We start from the raw sequence: 18,302 nt of genomic DNA, 5'->3' as shown, positions 1-18,302 counted from the left end.
ACTAATATATATTATATATACTAATATATATTATATATACTAATATATATTATATATAATATTTTTTTGTTAATGGAGCAGAGGACAGCTTATTATTTATTAGTACTAATTACAAGTAAATAAGGGCAGGGAAAAACACTAAACCAAATGCAGGAATACATTTGCTTCAGCTGGTTGGTTTGCCTTCTCTTCCTGACAATTCTCACTCAAATTCACACCAAGTATACAATATAGTATATTGCTGCCTGGTAAAAAGGGATATCAGAATGTACATTTGAACACATTATTTAAATAAATGCCATGTAATAGATCAGCTATATATATATATATATATATATATATATATATATATATATATATATATATATATATATATATATATATATGTATGTATATGTATATTTAGTGACCTTTAGTTTTAGTTAATGGAGCAGAGGAGAGTTTATTATGTATTAGTATAGAGCCTTGAATAGAGCTCGTGAGAGAGCAGGGGGCGGTCTCACGTGACTGGGCGGGTGTCTCTCTCTCTCTATGCTCTCAGTTCACATGACGAGACTAGTGATTATTACTCAGTCTGTGAGGCTGTGACCGACATCTAACCGAGTTTCTACCAGCAGGACGGTGCTTTAGGATTACTAAACAACTCCTGTATCCTCACACAGGAGACAGAGACACGTAAACAACAACAACAACAGGAAGAAGAGCAACAACAGTGACGTCTCAGTTTTGGATAACGGTCCGTCACGTCAAGTGTCAGTTCTCTGCGTAGACCTACCTACCTGCGCCTCCTGCAGCGGCCACTCAACACCTCCTCTCCGGGCTTTATCTCTACTACTACAGGGATAAAAAGAAGGAAACTCTAGCCTTGAAAGGATGAAACTCTCTCACACTATGGCCGTCCTCATCATCGCCTGGTTGGCGGTGTTAGGTGAGTGTTCTAATAACTCAACCACGGCGACCGTCGTCCGTTGGAACCAAACGACGTCACGAAGCCTGACCGTTGGTCCGTTGTTGTGGTAACAGGTTAACGGCTAGCTTAGATGTTTAACGGCTACCTTAGATGTTCAAACAAGTAACGTTAGTCGATTAATCGAAGATGAGATAGACGGAAACAATGTTGAATGATCAATTAATCAGAATCAGAACCGTGTTTATTGCCAGGTGTAAGAGGTATACACTAAGAATTTGCTTTGGTTTTGTTGGTGCAAATAAGCAGTATAATAACAATAGAATAGACAAAAACGTTAGAATAAAATAAGAATACAAAAAATGAAAATTGACCAATTCTACCAATATACAATAAACAATATAAGCTATAAACAAAAATAAACAATCAAATTGTTGTTCCAGCTTCTCTCAAAATGAGCTCCCTTCCTTGTCTTTATTTAGCGTTTATTATATCAAATTTAATATATGAATAGTTGTGAACTTAAAGGTCCCATATTGTAAAAAGTGCGATTTTCATGTCTTTTATTTTATAAAGCAGGTTTAAGTTCTATATAAATACTGTGAAAGTATTAAAAATCTCAATATACAGAGAAATACACACAGCCCGTATTCAGAAATTGTGCGTTTAAAACAAGCCGTTAGGATTTCTTTCCATTTGTGATGTCACAAATCTACAATATTTAGACCATTTCACAGTTTTTAAACGTAAACATTCTAAATGTGTCCCAGTTTATTTCCTGTTGCAGTGTATGGGAATGACATCAGCTGACAGGATGTACACATGGACCCAAGCTGTTTCCTAGCAACGCAATTTCTTCGCCAATCCGTTGAAATGCGCTAAAACGGAGCGTTTCAGACTGAGGGTAAAACACAGGTATAGTCAGACAGACGGTATGAGAAAAATAATGTGTTTTTTTAACATTAAAGCATGTAAACATGTTCTAGTAGAAACCCAAAATACAAGCATGAACCTGAAAATGAGCATGATATGTCCCCTTTAAGGTCAGACAAAACTAGCGTCTGTCAAAGCTTGGACATTTTTCCTGACATTTTACAGATCAATCGATTAATCGAGAAGATAATCGGCAGGTTAATGTAAATAATCGTTAGTTGCAGCTAAATGTGTCTAAATGTAGCTATATAACGCTAACGTTAGCTTACGTTATGATGGACCGATCTGACTTTTTCAGTCCCGATAGCGATACCACCTGGGCTTTGGGTCGACTGGTCGATACCGAGTACCGATATGCCTCACTGTGTGGAAGTGACTAGGATCATTCTTTAATGTGTAAAGCAATCAGGCTTGACTTAAACATCGCTTTGTTAAACAAATTCTGACCAATAAATACTATAATAATAATAATAAATCGTACACCAGCAACTTGGGGGAAAAAAATCTTAAAAATTAATAGTAATCACAATTCAAGTGTAAACCTTTTTAATGCATCAACAAATTGGCCAAAACTTAAACAGGAATTAAAATGACAGTATATAATGTATATAGTATATAAACATAAAAATGTATATATATTGATATCCGATCCAGCTATTTGAATAAGTATCGGCCCATATCCCTAGTCTAAATGTAGCTACAGTATATAACACTAACGTTAGCTTAACGTTATGTGTGTACTTGAGTATAAGGTAGGCTATTATTAAGGCCAGTTGGCAGGTAAGGAGTCTTGAACCACCAGCATAGGATGTAGACATTTTTTATATTCATTCATGGCTTGACCTGATATATGAATATAATAGGGACCTCCTGGTGTAGGCCAGTAACCAGTGGAAACTTATATAAATATCCCTCCAAGTTTGACCAAAAAGTGGATGTTGGACCCACAGCCCTTCAAAGTTTCACATAGAGTTTCATAAAAAAATCAAAAGGTCATCTATCCTCAGTTAAATTTTGGCCTAATTGTGTTAAAACAGACCAAAGTAACTGGAGAAGTCCATGGACTTTATTCTATTATAATGTAATACCCAGGTTTTGTTAATGTTGTGGAGCAGCAGATCGGCCTCATTGTTGTGTCATTTGAGTGCTTCACGTGACCGCTATGATGCTTTGTGTTGCACCCAGCCCAGCTAGAGGCCTACTGACAGTGCTAGTTCACAGACACCTAGCTGCTGACACAGGAAAACAGGCCAGTAATGTTGTTGAGTCATTACAGTATGTTAATACTGGAACACTGTGGTTAACTTGGTGTTCAGTTTTGTTTTCCACAGACTCTGGTGACCTTAAGAGTTCAAACCTGCCTACACCAGCATTTCCTCACAACACAAGAGGCAGAGTCAGGATACCTTTCTGTTTTGTAATGCTCCCCATGCCGACTGTCTAACGCTGATATCTGCAGCTCGATACTTTGTACACACAGCGGACCTCACGATCAGATTGCAGTGTTGTGTAAACCGTCTGCTGTGTGTTTACAGAGTGAACAGAGAGGTGGCATCGGGGTCAAGTTTCAGCAAGGCAGCAGAGAAGGGAAAGTGTGATTGACAGAGACTGACACAGGACTGAAGCACAGTGATTTTACCATTTAGGATCAATAAATTATATTAATGGAGAAAGCTCAAGATGAAGGGAAGTCAGAAGAATAGGAAAGAGGGAAGAGCTCGCTGAGTAATAAGTGAGTTATGAAATAAGTACCATTAACATGGCCTACAAGCCAAAATGCTATATAAATCTCTCTCTCAGCAATGTCAGCATGTAACCAGCTATATGAGCATCTTTTCAGTTCCACAAATCCTTCTTAGCAGTAAAATATTCATAGTGACAACTGAATTTTGAAACATGCTAGAATTGGTGGCCTGTGTGCAGGATAATTATTTATTTCCCTGATGAGTAGTTTCTATTTTTATTGGTCCCACACAGTTGATAAATCACCAAAATCTGACTGAATATAGTATAGAAATAAAACACAATCTAATAACATACAGTACAGTAAATAAGAATCTGTGCTGTTTTAAAGTTAACCAAAAGCGGTCATACAAAAGCCACAAACTTCTCTGTAGACATTCTGGGAAGTGTGAAGCAAGTGGTGAAACTCCCGTATTACGATACTGTGTTATAAAAGGGTGTGAGAAAGTTCTTTTAAGGAGTAAGTACATGAATGAGTAAGTCCTGAATAGCCACCGTAGCTTCCACACAATATGTTCAAGAATTACAGCCACTATCACACACGCACACTTAGACACGCAACAGTGAGTTGGCAGTTTTCAGCGCATTAAGGTTTTAATACCATGCAAGTGTGAAAGTTGCCAGGTTGGTTGATCTTACAAATATGACTCCTCCTGACTCCATCGCCAGGAGACGAGTAGCAGTAGTTACAAGTAGCTTGAATAAGCTCTACAATTCTGTGGGAAAGAGTCATGCCCAGGGTGTGATGTTGGTCTCTCTCTTTTAGCTGTCTGCAGACCTCTGGTGGTGGCTTGTGTGAACTGCTTTATTGTGTATGTAGGGCATGGCTTCATGAAACACTGGTTATGTTGTAATGATCATCACTGATATCGTTTGTACTCATTCTGTAACCTTTATCAAACCAGGCAAGTCAAATCCAAAAGCCAGAAGACCCAGATAATGAATAGATATTGTGACGCTGTTGAAGGATTGACTATTGATGCATTCATAAAATATTTGAGAGATTTTTGATAAATAATCACCAGTAATGTGGATATAATGACTTAGTGGGTAAAGGCAAATAATAGAACAGCTAGAACAGTCTGTTAAGGTCATCAATTAAAATGACATCACATTACTGTAATGTAACCTTTAAAACCAGGAAAAGACAGCTCATACCATATTATGATATCATGATATCCAAACTCTAAGACGATATCTAGCTTCACGATATCGATATGATGTTGATATATTGTTCAGCCCTAATATCAATACAGTAAAGTTAGTTTAATTCATCATCAGGTCACATTGTGCATTAATAAGTTGTGCTAAGCAACATATCAATATTTATTGTTAATCATTGTGGGATAGTATAATGAGATATGACACACAAATCCACACTGAAGTGTAATATCACGTCATATAGTTGTCCAGAATATGAAAATAAATATTATTCTAGTAGTGAGTTTTATTTGTTAGATGTTTGTTTTTATTGGAATGTTTTTCGATATTATTTCACTATTGTGCCTCCCTGCTCATTATGTTCTCCTCTACAGGTTGCGTTCAGGCTGTTACTCTTGAGGTGAACGAGGGGAACTCCACCTGCATTAAGGCTGAGCTCTCTGCATCGTTCTCCATCACATACAACACCTCCAGCGCCACAGTATGTACAGTGACAACATTATTTCCATCTCTGAAAGCATCAATATTGATTGTATCTCCTTATCAACAACGGTCATATCACTTGTCTTTCCTCAGAGAACAGTGCAGTTCTCTCTGCCTGACTCCACCATGGTCGATGCAGACACAAGCTCATGTGGAACAAACGGCAGCTCACCGTCGCTGGTGGCGGTGTTTGGATCCGGCCACGCGCTGGGGCTGAGCTTTTCAACCAATGGGAGCCTGTACAGTGTTGATAACCTGACGCTGCAGTACAACCTCAGCGACACTTCCATCTTCCCGGAGGCTAACAGCTCAGGTGAGAACAAACACCACAACAAACTCAGACTCAGTGCAGATTCAGTTTGTTTCATTTAGCCTGTGATGCTTGTATAGAAAATAACATTCACACCAGATCTTAATATACAGTATGAAGTAAGAATCTGATAACACTGTGTGGTGTAAAGCGTACATTAGTAAGTTGTAGCATGATAGGAGCACAAAAATGTTTGTAATGTCGAATTTACAGTATGACTGAGTAGATGCTGGTAATTATACAATAAACAACACATATACACTTATAAGTAATTTGTTGTATGTTTTTATTTGTCTTAGCTGTGGTCACTGTGGTGTCAGCTTCGGTTGGGATCTGGGCGCCGATCAACACCACCTACCGCTGCGTGAGCCCCTCTACTTTTGCAGTTGGCGGAGCAACTGCCACTTTCTCTGATATAAGGCTGGAGGCGTACATGCCAGGAAATGACCTGAGTCCAACAGGTACGATTCTGTTGTGTTTCTAGGTTGTTTGACCTGCTTCTTTATGGTTGATCACTTATTTACTTATCATTTCTTTTGTCACAGAAAGCGTATGTATGGCAGATCAGGCCAGCACTACAGCTCCACCTACCACTGCCAGTGCTGCAACAACCACAGCTCCAGCACCACCCCCTCCAGCACCAACTCCTCCAGGAATACCTGAGCGAGGCACCTACTCTGTAAACAATAGCAACGGCACTGTGTGTCTCCTGGCCCAAATGGGACTGCAGCTCAACGTCTCCTATTTCTCTGTATCTCAGAATAAGGTAAAAGATAGCTTCTCAAGAAAGGACAAATCACAAATCGCTAAATATGTTCAGTCTATTCTGCGTAACAAACTTCTATTAAACCAAATGTATCTTTGTGTATTTTGCCAGACTGTCCAAGAATTAGTCAACCTGACTCCCAATCTGACTAGTTCATCAGGATCATGTGAAGCCAGCAGTGCTTCCTTGGTTTTGACACAGGAGCGAAGCACCACTCTCAGCTTCACCTTCACTCTGGTAAGATCATCCTTCATCTTTTTTTAATTTAGCTACATGATCAGTTTGATTTTGTTTTTATGCGTGGATGCAAGTGTTTATTCAAACCCATCTCCTCCCGTCCACAGAACTCCACGAGCAACAAGTACCACCTGAGTGGGATAACTCTGCTTGCTAATTGGTCTGATGCCACTGGTATGTCATTTGTCACAAGCAACATACTGTTCGTCCCGGCTCTGATTTGTTTGATTCAACTATTACTGATGCATCTCTCTCCACAGCTCCCTTCTCAGCCAGTAACACCAGTCTGGACTACCTGCGGAGTACTCTGGGCCGCTCCTACATGTGCAACGCACAGCAAACTCTGACTGTGGTGCCAACCTTCTCTCTCAACACATTCAGACTGCAGGTCCAACCCTTTGAAGTCACTACCAACCAGTTTGCTACAGGTACAAATGCTTTCTTTTATCATTTTTTTGTCCTCAGACCTTAATGTTGATGATGTTGTTTGTTAGGAGTAGGTAGCACTCTGCAGTTTTAGTCTGATGAGACTTAATTGCCATTTCACAGAAGCTGCAGTTAGTTAGATAGTTTTCATGTTGGTTGAAGAAATACACAGATTTAAAGGAATAGTTTGACCTTTTGGGAAATATTCTCTCTTGGAGAGTTAAATGAAAAGATTGATACTCTGATATCTATGAAAATATAAGAAATAGTTAAAGAATGTAAACTCTTAAAACCACAACTTTTTTCCACTTGTTTGAGTGCAGATTAAATCAACAAAATACATTGTGTTGAGGGAGCTTTTAAGGTGCTGGTAGGCGTATTTGTTAACTTTGGAGGAGCTACTACACATAAATGACATATTTCTAGATCCAAAATTCTGCAATATAATGTTAACTTCTCATCTTTTCTTTCCAGCGGAGGAGTGTCAGATGGACCAAGACCAGATGCTCATCCCCATCATTGTTGGAGCAGCTCTTGCCGGCCTGGTGCTGATCGTCCTCATTGCATATCTAATAGGCAGGAAGAGGAGCCATGCTGGATACCAGACCATCTGAATGGTCCCTCCTTTATTTCACTTAAACCCGACAGACTGAGCGGTGGGGAGATGAACCCAAGTGTGTGAGCGAGCATGAGTGAATGGAAGCAATTGTTACTCTGTGGTGAGTGCATGTTTTTGCATATCCTATGTGACCTCTGGATATTTTTATTTTCCTTTCACTTTCTCTGTGAGATAATGATGAGAAGCCAAAGACCTGCTAGCTTTAGATGGCGTGCATCTTGATGAAGCCCGAGAGGATCGAGCCTTCATACAATCACGGATGGAGGCAGTTTGAATTTGCTGTAGCAAGTTCACCGTCAGCTGTTGTTCCATTAAGTTCTAGGAATTGGTTGAATTTGCTTGAACTGCTGTTTTTAGCTATGTAATTATTTATAAAATCTCATTTAATATGCAATTAAAAAGGCAGAGGGAGACTCAAATGAACTGTAGGACAAATCATTTTTTTTAAGTTCCAATGGCTTGTGTGTGCAAGTAAAAACATTTCAAGTTGGGTGGAGTTTTTTTTTTTTTAACTTAACAAGCTAAAGATAATCCTACTCTAAGAAAAGGGAAAGCCTCGAGTGTCTTTTCCAATCATATGCCTCCACAGTGGAGACTGCCCCAATAGTGCACTAAGGCACAGTTTAATTCAGCAAATTAAATCCAGTCTGGTAATTGTGATTATAAAAAGGCAGAGAGCTGCTTAAACTGTGTGTCGTGGTCCAGCTGTACACACAGAGTGCGACTGCATTACTAAAATGTATATAACATCACAAGTGAACTGGTGGATGATTATATTTCCATTCTTGTTTTCCCCGACTCTCTCCTTAAAGAAATGTTAATATGAATCGTAGTGATTTGATCTTTTATTTTTTTATAGAAAATGGTTTGATCTCGTTTTCTATTATGCATCTTACTGAAAGTTAATAAAAATCTTCAAAGTTCAGCACTGATTTTTGAGGGGTGGTGGGGGTATTCAATGCAACAGTACCTTTATGAATTAACTTAATTTGTGTGAAATAAATATGTCTGTTCGCTCTGAGCTGTTTATCCAAGTGTACATTACATAGAATACTCAGAGCTGGGATCAACGCCAAGGTTATTTTTGACCCGTGCAACAAAATCTGATATCAGTACTATGACGTTAAGTTTAAAGGGCCACAAAACCGAAACACAGAACAAACTGGACACACCTTTGTTAGAAAAAGAGAGCAGCCTTTTCAATTATACTTCAATAATTTCACCATAGTACACTTGAGTTAATGGTTGAGGACAGGAACAAAGACATTTGCTCAAAATCTGAACACAACTAATAAGTACATGAATCATATTTTGAAATGTTTGAAAAAACAAGTTTCTGTCATGAAATCAGTATAATTCAGATCTGACAGCAGTACTACAGCAGTTTTGTCTTCATTTACCATTCAGTGTGAAATACATCAGGCCTCTTGGTTGTGCTCATAGTGTTCAACGCATTATTTAACTGACCTGACCGTTTACTGCCAAGCTTTTTCTCTACAGTGTCTCTGACTTTCTGGAGTAAAGTGCATAATTTTCACAAAAGAAGAAACTACATGTTAGGTTCAAATGGAATAATCAGTTCATACAGCACATTGCTAAGAATATTCTCATTTCACCATATATTTACACTTGGACTGTATGACTGTCTGAAAATATGTTTAAGACACAAACTCCACAGTATGTAGTAGCCACTGTGACATTAAGTCAGTAAAAAAGTAGGTGCAAACCAGCTGTTGGGTGCTCAGCCCAGTGGAATGTGTATTGAGTTTGAGCAACAGGTTGTCGAGTTTGGTTCAGGATTCTTCTGCAATGATGCGAGATCGACATGTCGCCCGCAGCTTAGTCAAGGTTGCCATGGAGAGACTTCCTGGTTCAGTGAAGATTTTCTAGGAAAGGCAAGAAACACCAGGATTATAGGATTAAAGACAGTTAATAACAAGGGACATCTGCTTTAAACGGATTGGTCTTTCCTCCAGTGAATGACACTCTTAATAACTAGCAGTGATGGGATACCTCCCTTTTCTTTTACCTGCATGAAAGAGTGGCATTCATCAACAATTGGTCCACGGGTGATCTGCTTGAAGTTTTGGCAGACGTCCGGCAGTGACTGGGCCTGTTGAATCAGAGCCTGGTTGTGGTGAATCAGTGTCAGAGCTACACGGAACAGGATTTTAGAGCCCTCGTAGAACAGGCAATCCCAAATCCTCAGGACTGTCTGCAGAGAAACAACAACAAAGAGGTAAATCCCACCAGAGAACACATGCACAGCGATGCACAATATGAAGCTTAACCTGCAGTTTGAACAAACATCTGAACTGCAGGTAAATGCAACTCAGTTGTAGTGCAAAAAAGATTAGAGTAACCAACCGTGATAGACAACATTAGAAACTCCAAAACATCAACAACCAGTTGTAGTGAGTTGTATAGTATGAAGAGTCACGTCCAAGCGCCACTAGCTAGCCTAAGTAAACTACTGAAAATGTATACATACTCTTGGTCATCATGGAGTTGTTAGATTTTAATGACTTGCTGTATTTGCAACACGGCGGACTCCGTGAAGAGGACCCGCTCGATCGCCCGATATGAAGGGCTCATTCTATGGTAACGAAAACACAACGATTCTTATTTTCAGGTGATTATACACTACTGAAAACATAGTTATGAATATTGTATTCCATTTCTGCTAATAGCTCCCCCGAAATGTTACACACTGTTCCTTTAAAATCAGAAATTTGCAACTTAGGTGCTGTGCTCAAGTGGAGAAGAGGAAAAACTCGGACACTGCAGCAGCAACCCTGAATCAATCTTGGGATTGGAGATTAGTGAGGAATCATGTCCTTGTTGCTGCAGTAATAACTCCTACAGGCTGGCCGCAGTGTCTGTGTGAGAGGCTGGAATCTTGTGAGAATACCATGAACATCTGCAAGTGTTACGCCCTCCTAGTGAATCTCCATGTGTATTTGGAGAACATAACAGTCCACACCCGTCCCCCAGGCCAACAGAGGGAGTGAGCAACAACAAGGACTGTTTACATGGTGGGGTTGGCCATTCCACATTGGAAGAAAAGGAGGAATAAAACGCTTATTTTTTACATGTACATCTGAATTCACTAAAAGCAGCGCTGGAATAAAGCACATGGTTTTAGTGAACAGTGTTTTTGAACAGTGTGCTGTGACAGAGATTTGATAGTTTTAGAGATTAAAAGCACATCTTAACAACAAAACATTGGAGTTTAGTATAATTTTACAGTTTCATACATGCACTGTATAAAGTTCTGAATGCCAATGACCAGAATTTTTCTCTGACTTGCCTCTCAAAGTCTGTCATCAAGCTTTCCTAAACTTTTATATAAATCAATTTTGACTCACGATACAAGGTATAACAAATAAATTGCAGTGACAATGGCAGGATCCTGTCCGCACTGTGAAACACACACAGATTCACTCACTTCTACTGGCAAGACGTCTATGTAGAGACAGATGAACCATCGGGAGACCACCAGGGTCCACATGACATTATGATCCGTCATGGTCTGCCAGACTCCGGGGATTTTAACTTTCACCAGTTCCCCTAACACCTCCTGGTCCATCTTCAGCCCCAGCATGGCTGGACTGTAGTAGTCTGTAACCACACACGCACACACACATCATTGCGAGATAGACATCGCTCTTATTTAAAAGGGACAGTGTATAGGATTTGGCGACATCGAGTGGTGTGGTTGCAGAATGCAACCACCTGAGTACCCCTCCGCTCACTCCCTTTCCAAGACTGCGGTATAACGTTAGCCGCCGAGTGCAAAACTGTGGAAACGCCGCGGTTTCACAAACCGTGGTAACGCCACCGTTTCACAAGTGTGTCAGAGAACTACGGTGGCTTTCAGGTCACGTAAAAACATGAATGGCTCTCTAGAGCCAGTGTTTGGTTTGTCCGTTCTGGGCTACTGTAGAAACATGGCGGAGCATCATGGCGGACTCTGTGAAGAGGACCTGCTCCCTATGTAGATATGAAGGACTCATTCTCAGCTGACAAAAACACAACGATTCTTAGTTTCAGATGATTATACACTAATGAAAACATAGTTATGAATATTATATTCCATTTTCTCTTAACAGATCCCCCAAAATCGTACACACTGTTCCTTTAACTGCAAACCGATATAAACAAATTGATTTTTGTAAAACAAAAACAGCATAAATGGAAAACAGTTTAAATTCATTTATACTGACATTTCCTTAATTGAGTGAGTGCAAGATACAAATGATAACGTACTGTAGGTCTTAAGACACAAACAGATAAAGACCATGTGACCTCCTACAGGATTATTTTTAGCTCAGAGTAAAGGGACAATCACAACACACACACACACACACACACACACACACACACACACACACACACACACACACACACACACACACACACACACACACACACACACACACACACACACACACACACACACACACACACACACACACACACACACACACACACACACACACACACACACACACACACACACACACACACACACACACGTCATGAGACCAGAATGATGAAAAAATTAATGTACACACACACACACACCTGGTAAAATTCTGCCGAGTAGAGCATCCATCAGCCAGAAGGACTTCTCTTCATCTTTTGTGATGATAAGTAGATACCCAGCTATGAAGTTCATCCCCTGAAGACAAAAGAGACTCAGTTCACATAAATCATGTCTGAGCAGGTTTTATTAGAGACTGTAGGGCTCTTTAATAAAGCATCCAGGGGAGAGAGCAGTAAGTGTTCACTGGACATGAAACAAGGACACAAAAACAAAACAATCAAAGTATGATTACAGTTGGAGGGGTTCTTGTTATACTTCATAAGTGATGTAACCATAAACACAGCCCTGCTGCCTGTTTGAATTGCAAACTAGACTGCATATGCTCTGGTGAATGAAATTTGCCTTTCAAATGCTAATGATTAACATAGGCTATACTGACACAAACGGCCTTTCTTTGGACACATACGTGTTGAATAATTGTGCGGTCACTAATATAAAAACACGTCACAGAATGATGATGATCCCACAAACTCAAATTTACATTGTTTACTTAATTTGTTTATGTTTGTCCCATAATCCACACTGATAATGGACCTAATCCTTCACTGCTAACTTAAGTCATACTGCACTTGACGTCTTTGTCACACATGTAAGAAGGTGTAAGAATGGTATTATGCAAAATCCATTTTAGGCTGAATCTAGGCAGTAATATTACCTGACAGTAGCCCACGGCTTGGTTGTGGTGGCCATAAGCCACCAGCACATTGTACAGAGCGTCCTGCACACACGGGTTGGATGTCTTGCGGAACTCGACGTTGTCTGGAAATGTTCGGTTCAAGTCTGAAAGAAAAAGACCACACAGAAACTCGTATTTAGTGCTGTATGTTTGTGTGTTTACGGGTGCATGAGAGCATGTTAGTTTAAAAGAAGAAGAAAGACAGAGTCTGCTAATACAACTAAAATTGTTACATCAGTCTTGGATTCAAATTATTTCTAAATGCAAACTCAAATAGCTAAATAACCTTTATATGTGTTGTTATTTTTTTTGGCAGCAAATGTAACACTGCTGGTAAAGCTAGGAAAACGTCTTTATGTATGTTGTGTTATTTTGTTGTATATTTTACCATTTCCCACACACACAGCTAGCTCAAATACATTAGGCTAACTGTAATACTAAATTAAATACTAAATTAAGGGCCCATGGGTGGAGCAGATTTCTGGTCTTACTTTGTAAATTGACCCGGTAAGGGTAAAGTATTGTTTACCTCGCAATCTCAGAGGCGGGGGATAAAATGATTGTGGCCGTGATAACTTTCTAGAGTCCTTGGTGATATTATTATAAACTACTGTGCAGTGTTTTAGCATATAACACGCCTTCCCACTAATGGATCTATTACTCAAACTGGGCTTCCCGGATTTTTTTTTTTTTATCTCACACATTCTTTTAACACAGCGCCGTTTTCTGTCTGAATGCCCAGTCAGTATCTCACACAAGGAAACATCAACAGGGTAGCTGGTCTGGTTGAAGAACAAAGCCACGCATATGTCACACTGAACACTAAAACATATTCTGTAAGGGCTCTGAAACATCAAACTGTTGGGCATCAGTGTTCCCTGTGTGGCTGACTGTTGGCTGTGGCTGTTGCAGTGTGTCTGGCACTGTTGGCTATAGTCAGCATTAATCAGCAACCGTTCAGCCGAATCAGCATACTGACTGGATCAGCCTCAGAGGCAGTCAGAGAGAAAGAATGCTCTGACTGGGTATTCAAACGAAATCTGTTATTTTACTCATTTAGACCACATGATGACAATGCCAGCGCAAAACAGAACTTTGCACGCAATAATGAGACTTTTAATCAAATTCACTTTGGTGTGAAAATAATTGTTAATAATTAATAATTAATAATTTGTTTCGTATGTTCGTGATGATTAGAAACAGTTATATCCTCTGATCAAGAGTCAGATAGAGGTTCAAGAGCAACTTGAAGATGTAAGGTGATGCACTGAGACTTTGCTAGGGATGGTTCTGTGAGGTTCTGGCTTGGTGTGCGTCAGTTTTAAGGAGGTCTGAGTGGTCATATAGGTGAATGAGAAACTGTTCACAGCCTGACCAGTGCGGATGGTCTCCACCAGTTTGGGGTCGTGCTGGGCTCCGAGCAGGGACTGGTAGTATCCTGGGTTCTTCTCTAGCTGGTCTTGAGCCCCGCTGGCTGCCATCCAGATCAGAGCACGGTGCTCATTGGGAATCCCCTTGCGTACGTAACGCTTTACTGAAGGAGAGGGGGAACATTTAAGTTTAGTTCAGTTTTATTGCGTGCACTTACTCTGTGAGGATACTGGCATGTTAAGTTTTCACACTCACATTTTACATTCTTCTGCACCTTGCTTTTGCCCTTCAGTAGTTTGGACCACTTGATGGATCGTCGGGTGAGCACAACTAGATACTCAGACATGAGCTCCTGATAGGACTCATAATCAAAGTCCTTTGAGCGCTGAAAGCCGTACGGATCCACGGTGGGCCTAAAAGCAGAGTTAGAAACTGTTAACTCTAATGAGACACATCAAAGAATGAAAGATTGTTTGTTTCAGTATATCGCAATCATCATCAGAATTACCAAGCATTCACATCATAGCATTTTCAACCTCAAACAAATTCATTTAAACAAAATCAGGGGGACCTGTCCAAGTGCCCATATGTATGTATGCTGGTGTGTGTATTATTTATGTACTTTTACTTGAGTACTGTCATGTTATTTATTGTATTTGAGGTAAGACTGATAATTTCATTATAATAAATTTCAAATATGTGTTTTATAATTTTTCTTGGTGTCATAAACTTAACGTAAAAAAAAATCCTGCCTTTGGTAAAAGAGTTACTGTCATTAATTAGTCCAGTATCATTTAACTGCTAGTGCCTTGTCATCCACACTTACTTAGCACCTTGCTCAAGCATAACTAGATTGAATAAAGCCATTACAACACAAAAGACAGACTAATGGTCACATTTTGTTAATGTATTCTTATATAGCACGTGTATCTACATTACCTACATCTACAATATGGTTCTAGATTAAAAAAAAGAAAAAGTTGTGGGTGTAGGTGGCTCAACCTAATGCCTTAGGTAACACGATAATCTTCCTGCAGCTTAACCCTTTCTCAAGAGCAAAGTCATCCCTGTGGAAGAAATGCACCTACAGACCAGCAATGTGGTCGGCTACTACATCTGTTTTGAACATGTTCAAGCACAACAGACTAATACTGTATATACTACACACAGCTCAGGCTCCAACTAGTGTGGCTCTGCAAATACTGGGTGAAAATAAAGGTATCGTTATGCAAACGTTATGTTCCTCACCTGAGAATGACTTTGTTGCCAAAACAAAAGCAAGGGCACACATTAGATGTATCCGTGCGTAGTGTGTGAATGTGGCACCTTATTTCAGGTGTTGGATTGGCTTATCGGTCGCTGTTTGTTTGAGCTGTGCAACAGCCCCCCTTCTCTTTATAAAAATATATAATGAAAAAGTATATTGCAGAAATGAGTGTCGATTTCAAACATCTACAAAAAAGCCAAAATGCTTTAGGCTATGTTTATATGTAGATAAGTGCAATTCCACTAAAGTCCAATAAACACACTCCATTGCCAGTTTATTAGGTACACCTAGATAAAACTATGGTAGTCGAATACAACCGCCCTGCAATAAAGCTTGGCTTCGTAAAGGCTATAAAGTTCAGTTTTGTTGCAACTGTTAAAGAGAGATTTTGACTGAACTTTATGGTAATTTTGAAGGCGGTAGTTCCTACTTTTTAATTTAACTTCATATGGAGTGTACAAAATATTAGAAACACCTCTAGAACCCAATAGAACAACAAACAGCAGCTGAAAGTACCATAGAGTTGAATCAACACCTCTCTAAAAACAACTTTCACCAAAACTATTGTAATCTTCTTGAAGGCAGGATTTATTATGAGGCTGTTGTATCAGATTGCATTCAGCTATGTGTACTAAATAACCTGGCAACAGATTGTATTTTATTTATATATAAATATATATATATATATATATATATATTTATATATTTATATATATATATATATATATGACTCTCCTACAGAAAGTAATGTTATAGTAACGTTACTCTAATCAGATTATTAGTCAACTGAGCACATTTATTAAACAGACCTATGAAATGCAGTGCCCGTCTAGACTAGTAATGTTATATGTGAAATTGTATGGGAGAAAACAGTTATAGCGATTTGTTAAAGGTCCCATATTATGCAAATTTTCAGGTTCATACTTGTATTTTGTGTTTCTACTAGAACATGTTTACATGCTGTAATGTTCAAAAATTTAATTTTCCTCATACTGTCAGCCTGAATATCCCTGTATTTACCCTCTGTCTGAAAAGCTCCGTTTTAGCGCATTTTGCCGGAATTGCAACGGAATTGCAACAGAATTGCGTTGCTAGGCAACAGCTTGGGTCCATGTGTACTTCCTGTCAGCTGATGACATTCACATACACTGCAACCAGGAAATAAACTGGGACACATTTTGAATGTTTACGTTTAAAATTATGTCAAGGGTCTAAATATTGTATATTTGTGACATCACGAATGGGCAGAAATCCTGACAGCTTGTTTCAAATGCAGAGTTTCTGAATACGGGCTGCGTGTATTTCCCTGTGGATTGAGTGTTTTGATACTTTCACAGTATTTATATAGGACTTAAACCTGCTTTATAATAAAAAAACATGAAAATCTCCCTTTTTTATAATATGGGACCTTTAAAATACCCCACGTGTCGCTTTGTACTAGCGAGCTAGTTCGTTAATAGCCGTTAGTTTTAAGCCACAACTTGAGTAACGGTTTAAAGTAACGTTTGTTACGTTACTGCGTCCATTTTCCCACAAATTGAGGACTACAATAATGAACTGCTTCTGTATTCACTTCACCAGGTGAGTTATCGATCTCCCAAAACCAATAATATCTGATTTTAACCGTTTTAGCAGGCTGAGATTGATAACCGTTGAAGCCCAACGTTGTTGCTATCGTTACCTGTACATGTCTCCGTCCGTCGCCTTGTTCCTCTTCTCCATTACCTCTTCTGCTCCAGAGATATATGCTCAGAATCGGTGCTAGAGTTTCACCATGTATCCAGCGGGTTGTTTTCTCCAACAACAACAACAACAAAATATAACGCGAAAAAAACAACTCAAAAGTTTACAAACAGCCACGAATGTCGAAGTTGAGGTAAGTTAACGTCAACGGTCACGTTAACGTTCACTTGTAGCGTCAACGTTCAACTTGTAGCGTCAACGGTCACTTGTAGACTTAACTTTTCTCCATGTTTGCGGTCGGACAGACAAGACGATGTTTTTTCCAAAAATTTTTTCTATCCCCGAAAGAGAAAAGCCGTGAAAAGCATTCTTACGCTTTTCCCCCAAACCAAGTGCTTGCTTTTAGCTCGATCCCTCAGGTATGTGTATCGACCCGCCGGTGTTGAAGCCGTGTAGAGAGCGGAGTTAGTCTGGAGTTTTATCTTCATCCACATGCACCTGCTGCTTGCTCCAACTAACCGGCCTGTAGCTCTGATCTGTAGCTCTGATAACAACATCCACACAGTAACGACTACATGAATGCAACCCGATGTAGTCCAGATCCGAGTCTCTTCCACTCTTCTTCTTGTCCCGGACAAACTAGCTCTACTCCATGGGGAAGATTGAGGACTCGTGACGTCGCTCCAGGACAGACACGTCAATCAGACCTGATGCTGCTTTCGAGTGATTCCCGGAATATCCCACTTCACCGCTCTCAGGGAGAGACGCATTCAAGGCCTCTGGTTCAATATAAAGTGGAGCTGAGAGGTGAGCATCAGAGTGAGTGTTTGTATAGTTTCCCCCCCCCGCCCTTTTATCAAGGTTGTTTTCATATATGCAATTTACAGTTCGTAATTACAATAGTTTATAAACCAATTTTTTAAAGTAGTTGAGCTTATAGACGAACTCATTAAGTACACTAGAGAAAACAACTTCAACATTCAAAATTTAAATAAAATTAAGAAAATAAATAATAATAATAATAATAATAATAATAAAGAAAGAATATAATTAAAATCAAGAAAAGAAATAATAATAATATTAATAATAAAAAGAAAGAATATAATTAAAA

At 39.3% G+C, this 18,302-nt stretch overlaps 2 protein-coding genes across 2 annotated transcripts; one reads left to right on the top strand and one right to left on the bottom strand.

Moving 5' to 3' along the window:
- Nucleotides 1-529: 529 nt before the first annotated feature.
- On the top strand, nt 530-8,510 carry lamp1a (lysosomal associated membrane protein 1a). Its single transcript, XM_074614817.1, has 9 exons — nt 530-928; nt 5,119-5,225; nt 5,321-5,540; nt 5,837-5,998; nt 6,083-6,303; nt 6,415-6,540; nt 6,648-6,714; nt 6,801-6,968; nt 7,441-8,510. Exons 1-9 carry the CDS (start codon nt 874-876, stop codon nt 7,578-7,580), a joined length of 1,266 nt encoding a protein of 421 aa, XP_074470918.1. The 5' UTR covers nt 530-873; the 3' UTR covers nt 7,581-8,510.
- Nucleotides 8,511-9,025: 515 nt separating this feature from the next.
- On the bottom strand, nt 9,026-17,849 carry grtp1a (growth hormone regulated TBC protein 1a). Its single transcript, XM_074614843.1, has 8 exons — nt 17,190-17,849; nt 14,497-14,654; nt 14,246-14,404; nt 12,850-12,974; nt 12,173-12,269; nt 11,034-11,206; nt 9,615-9,800; nt 9,026-9,471 (listed from the first exon to the last, which is right to left on the bottom strand). The coding sequence occupies exons 1-8, from the start codon at nt 17,228-17,230 to the stop codon at nt 9,379-9,381; spliced, it is 1,032 nt and encodes a 343-aa protein (XP_074470944.1). The 5' UTR covers nt 17,231-17,849; the 3' UTR covers nt 9,026-9,378.
- Nucleotides 17,850-18,302: the final 453 nt, after the last annotated feature.

This window comes from Sebastes fasciatus, chromosome 2 (genome assembly GCF_043250625.1).
Source record: "Sebastes fasciatus isolate fSebFas1 chromosome 2, fSebFas1.pri, whole genome shotgun sequence".
In the NCBI taxonomy this organism is placed as follows: Eukaryota; Metazoa; Chordata; class Actinopteri; order Perciformes; family Sebastidae; genus Sebastes; species Sebastes fasciatus.
Note: the sequence above shows the minus strand (reverse complement) of the source record. Positions and strands in the feature narration are given on the sequence as shown.

Coding starts and splice junctions, on each gene's coding strand:
- lamp1a (XM_074614817.1), top strand. CDS start 874: ATGAAACTCTCTCACACTATGGCCGTCCTCATCATCGCCTGGTTGGCG. Junction 6,304..6,414: donor TCTCTGTATCTCAGAATAAG/GTAAAAGATAGC, acceptor GTATTTTGCCAG/ACTGTCCAAGAATTAGTCAA. Junction 6,541..6,647: donor TCAGCTTCACCTTCACTCTG/GTAAGATCATCC, acceptor TCCCGTCCACAG/AACTCCACGAGCAACAAGTA.
- grtp1a (XM_074614843.1), bottom strand. CDS start 17,230: ATGGAGAAGAGGAACAAGGCGACGGACGGAGACATGTACAG. Junction 11,207..12,172: donor ACTCGGCAGAATTTTACCAG/GTGTGTGTGTGT, acceptor GTGTGGTTACAG/ACTACTACAGTCCAGCCATG. Junction 9,801..11,033: donor TAGACGTCTTGCCAGTAGAA/GTGAGTGAATCT, acceptor GTTTCTCTGCAG/ACAGTCCTGAGGATTTGGGA.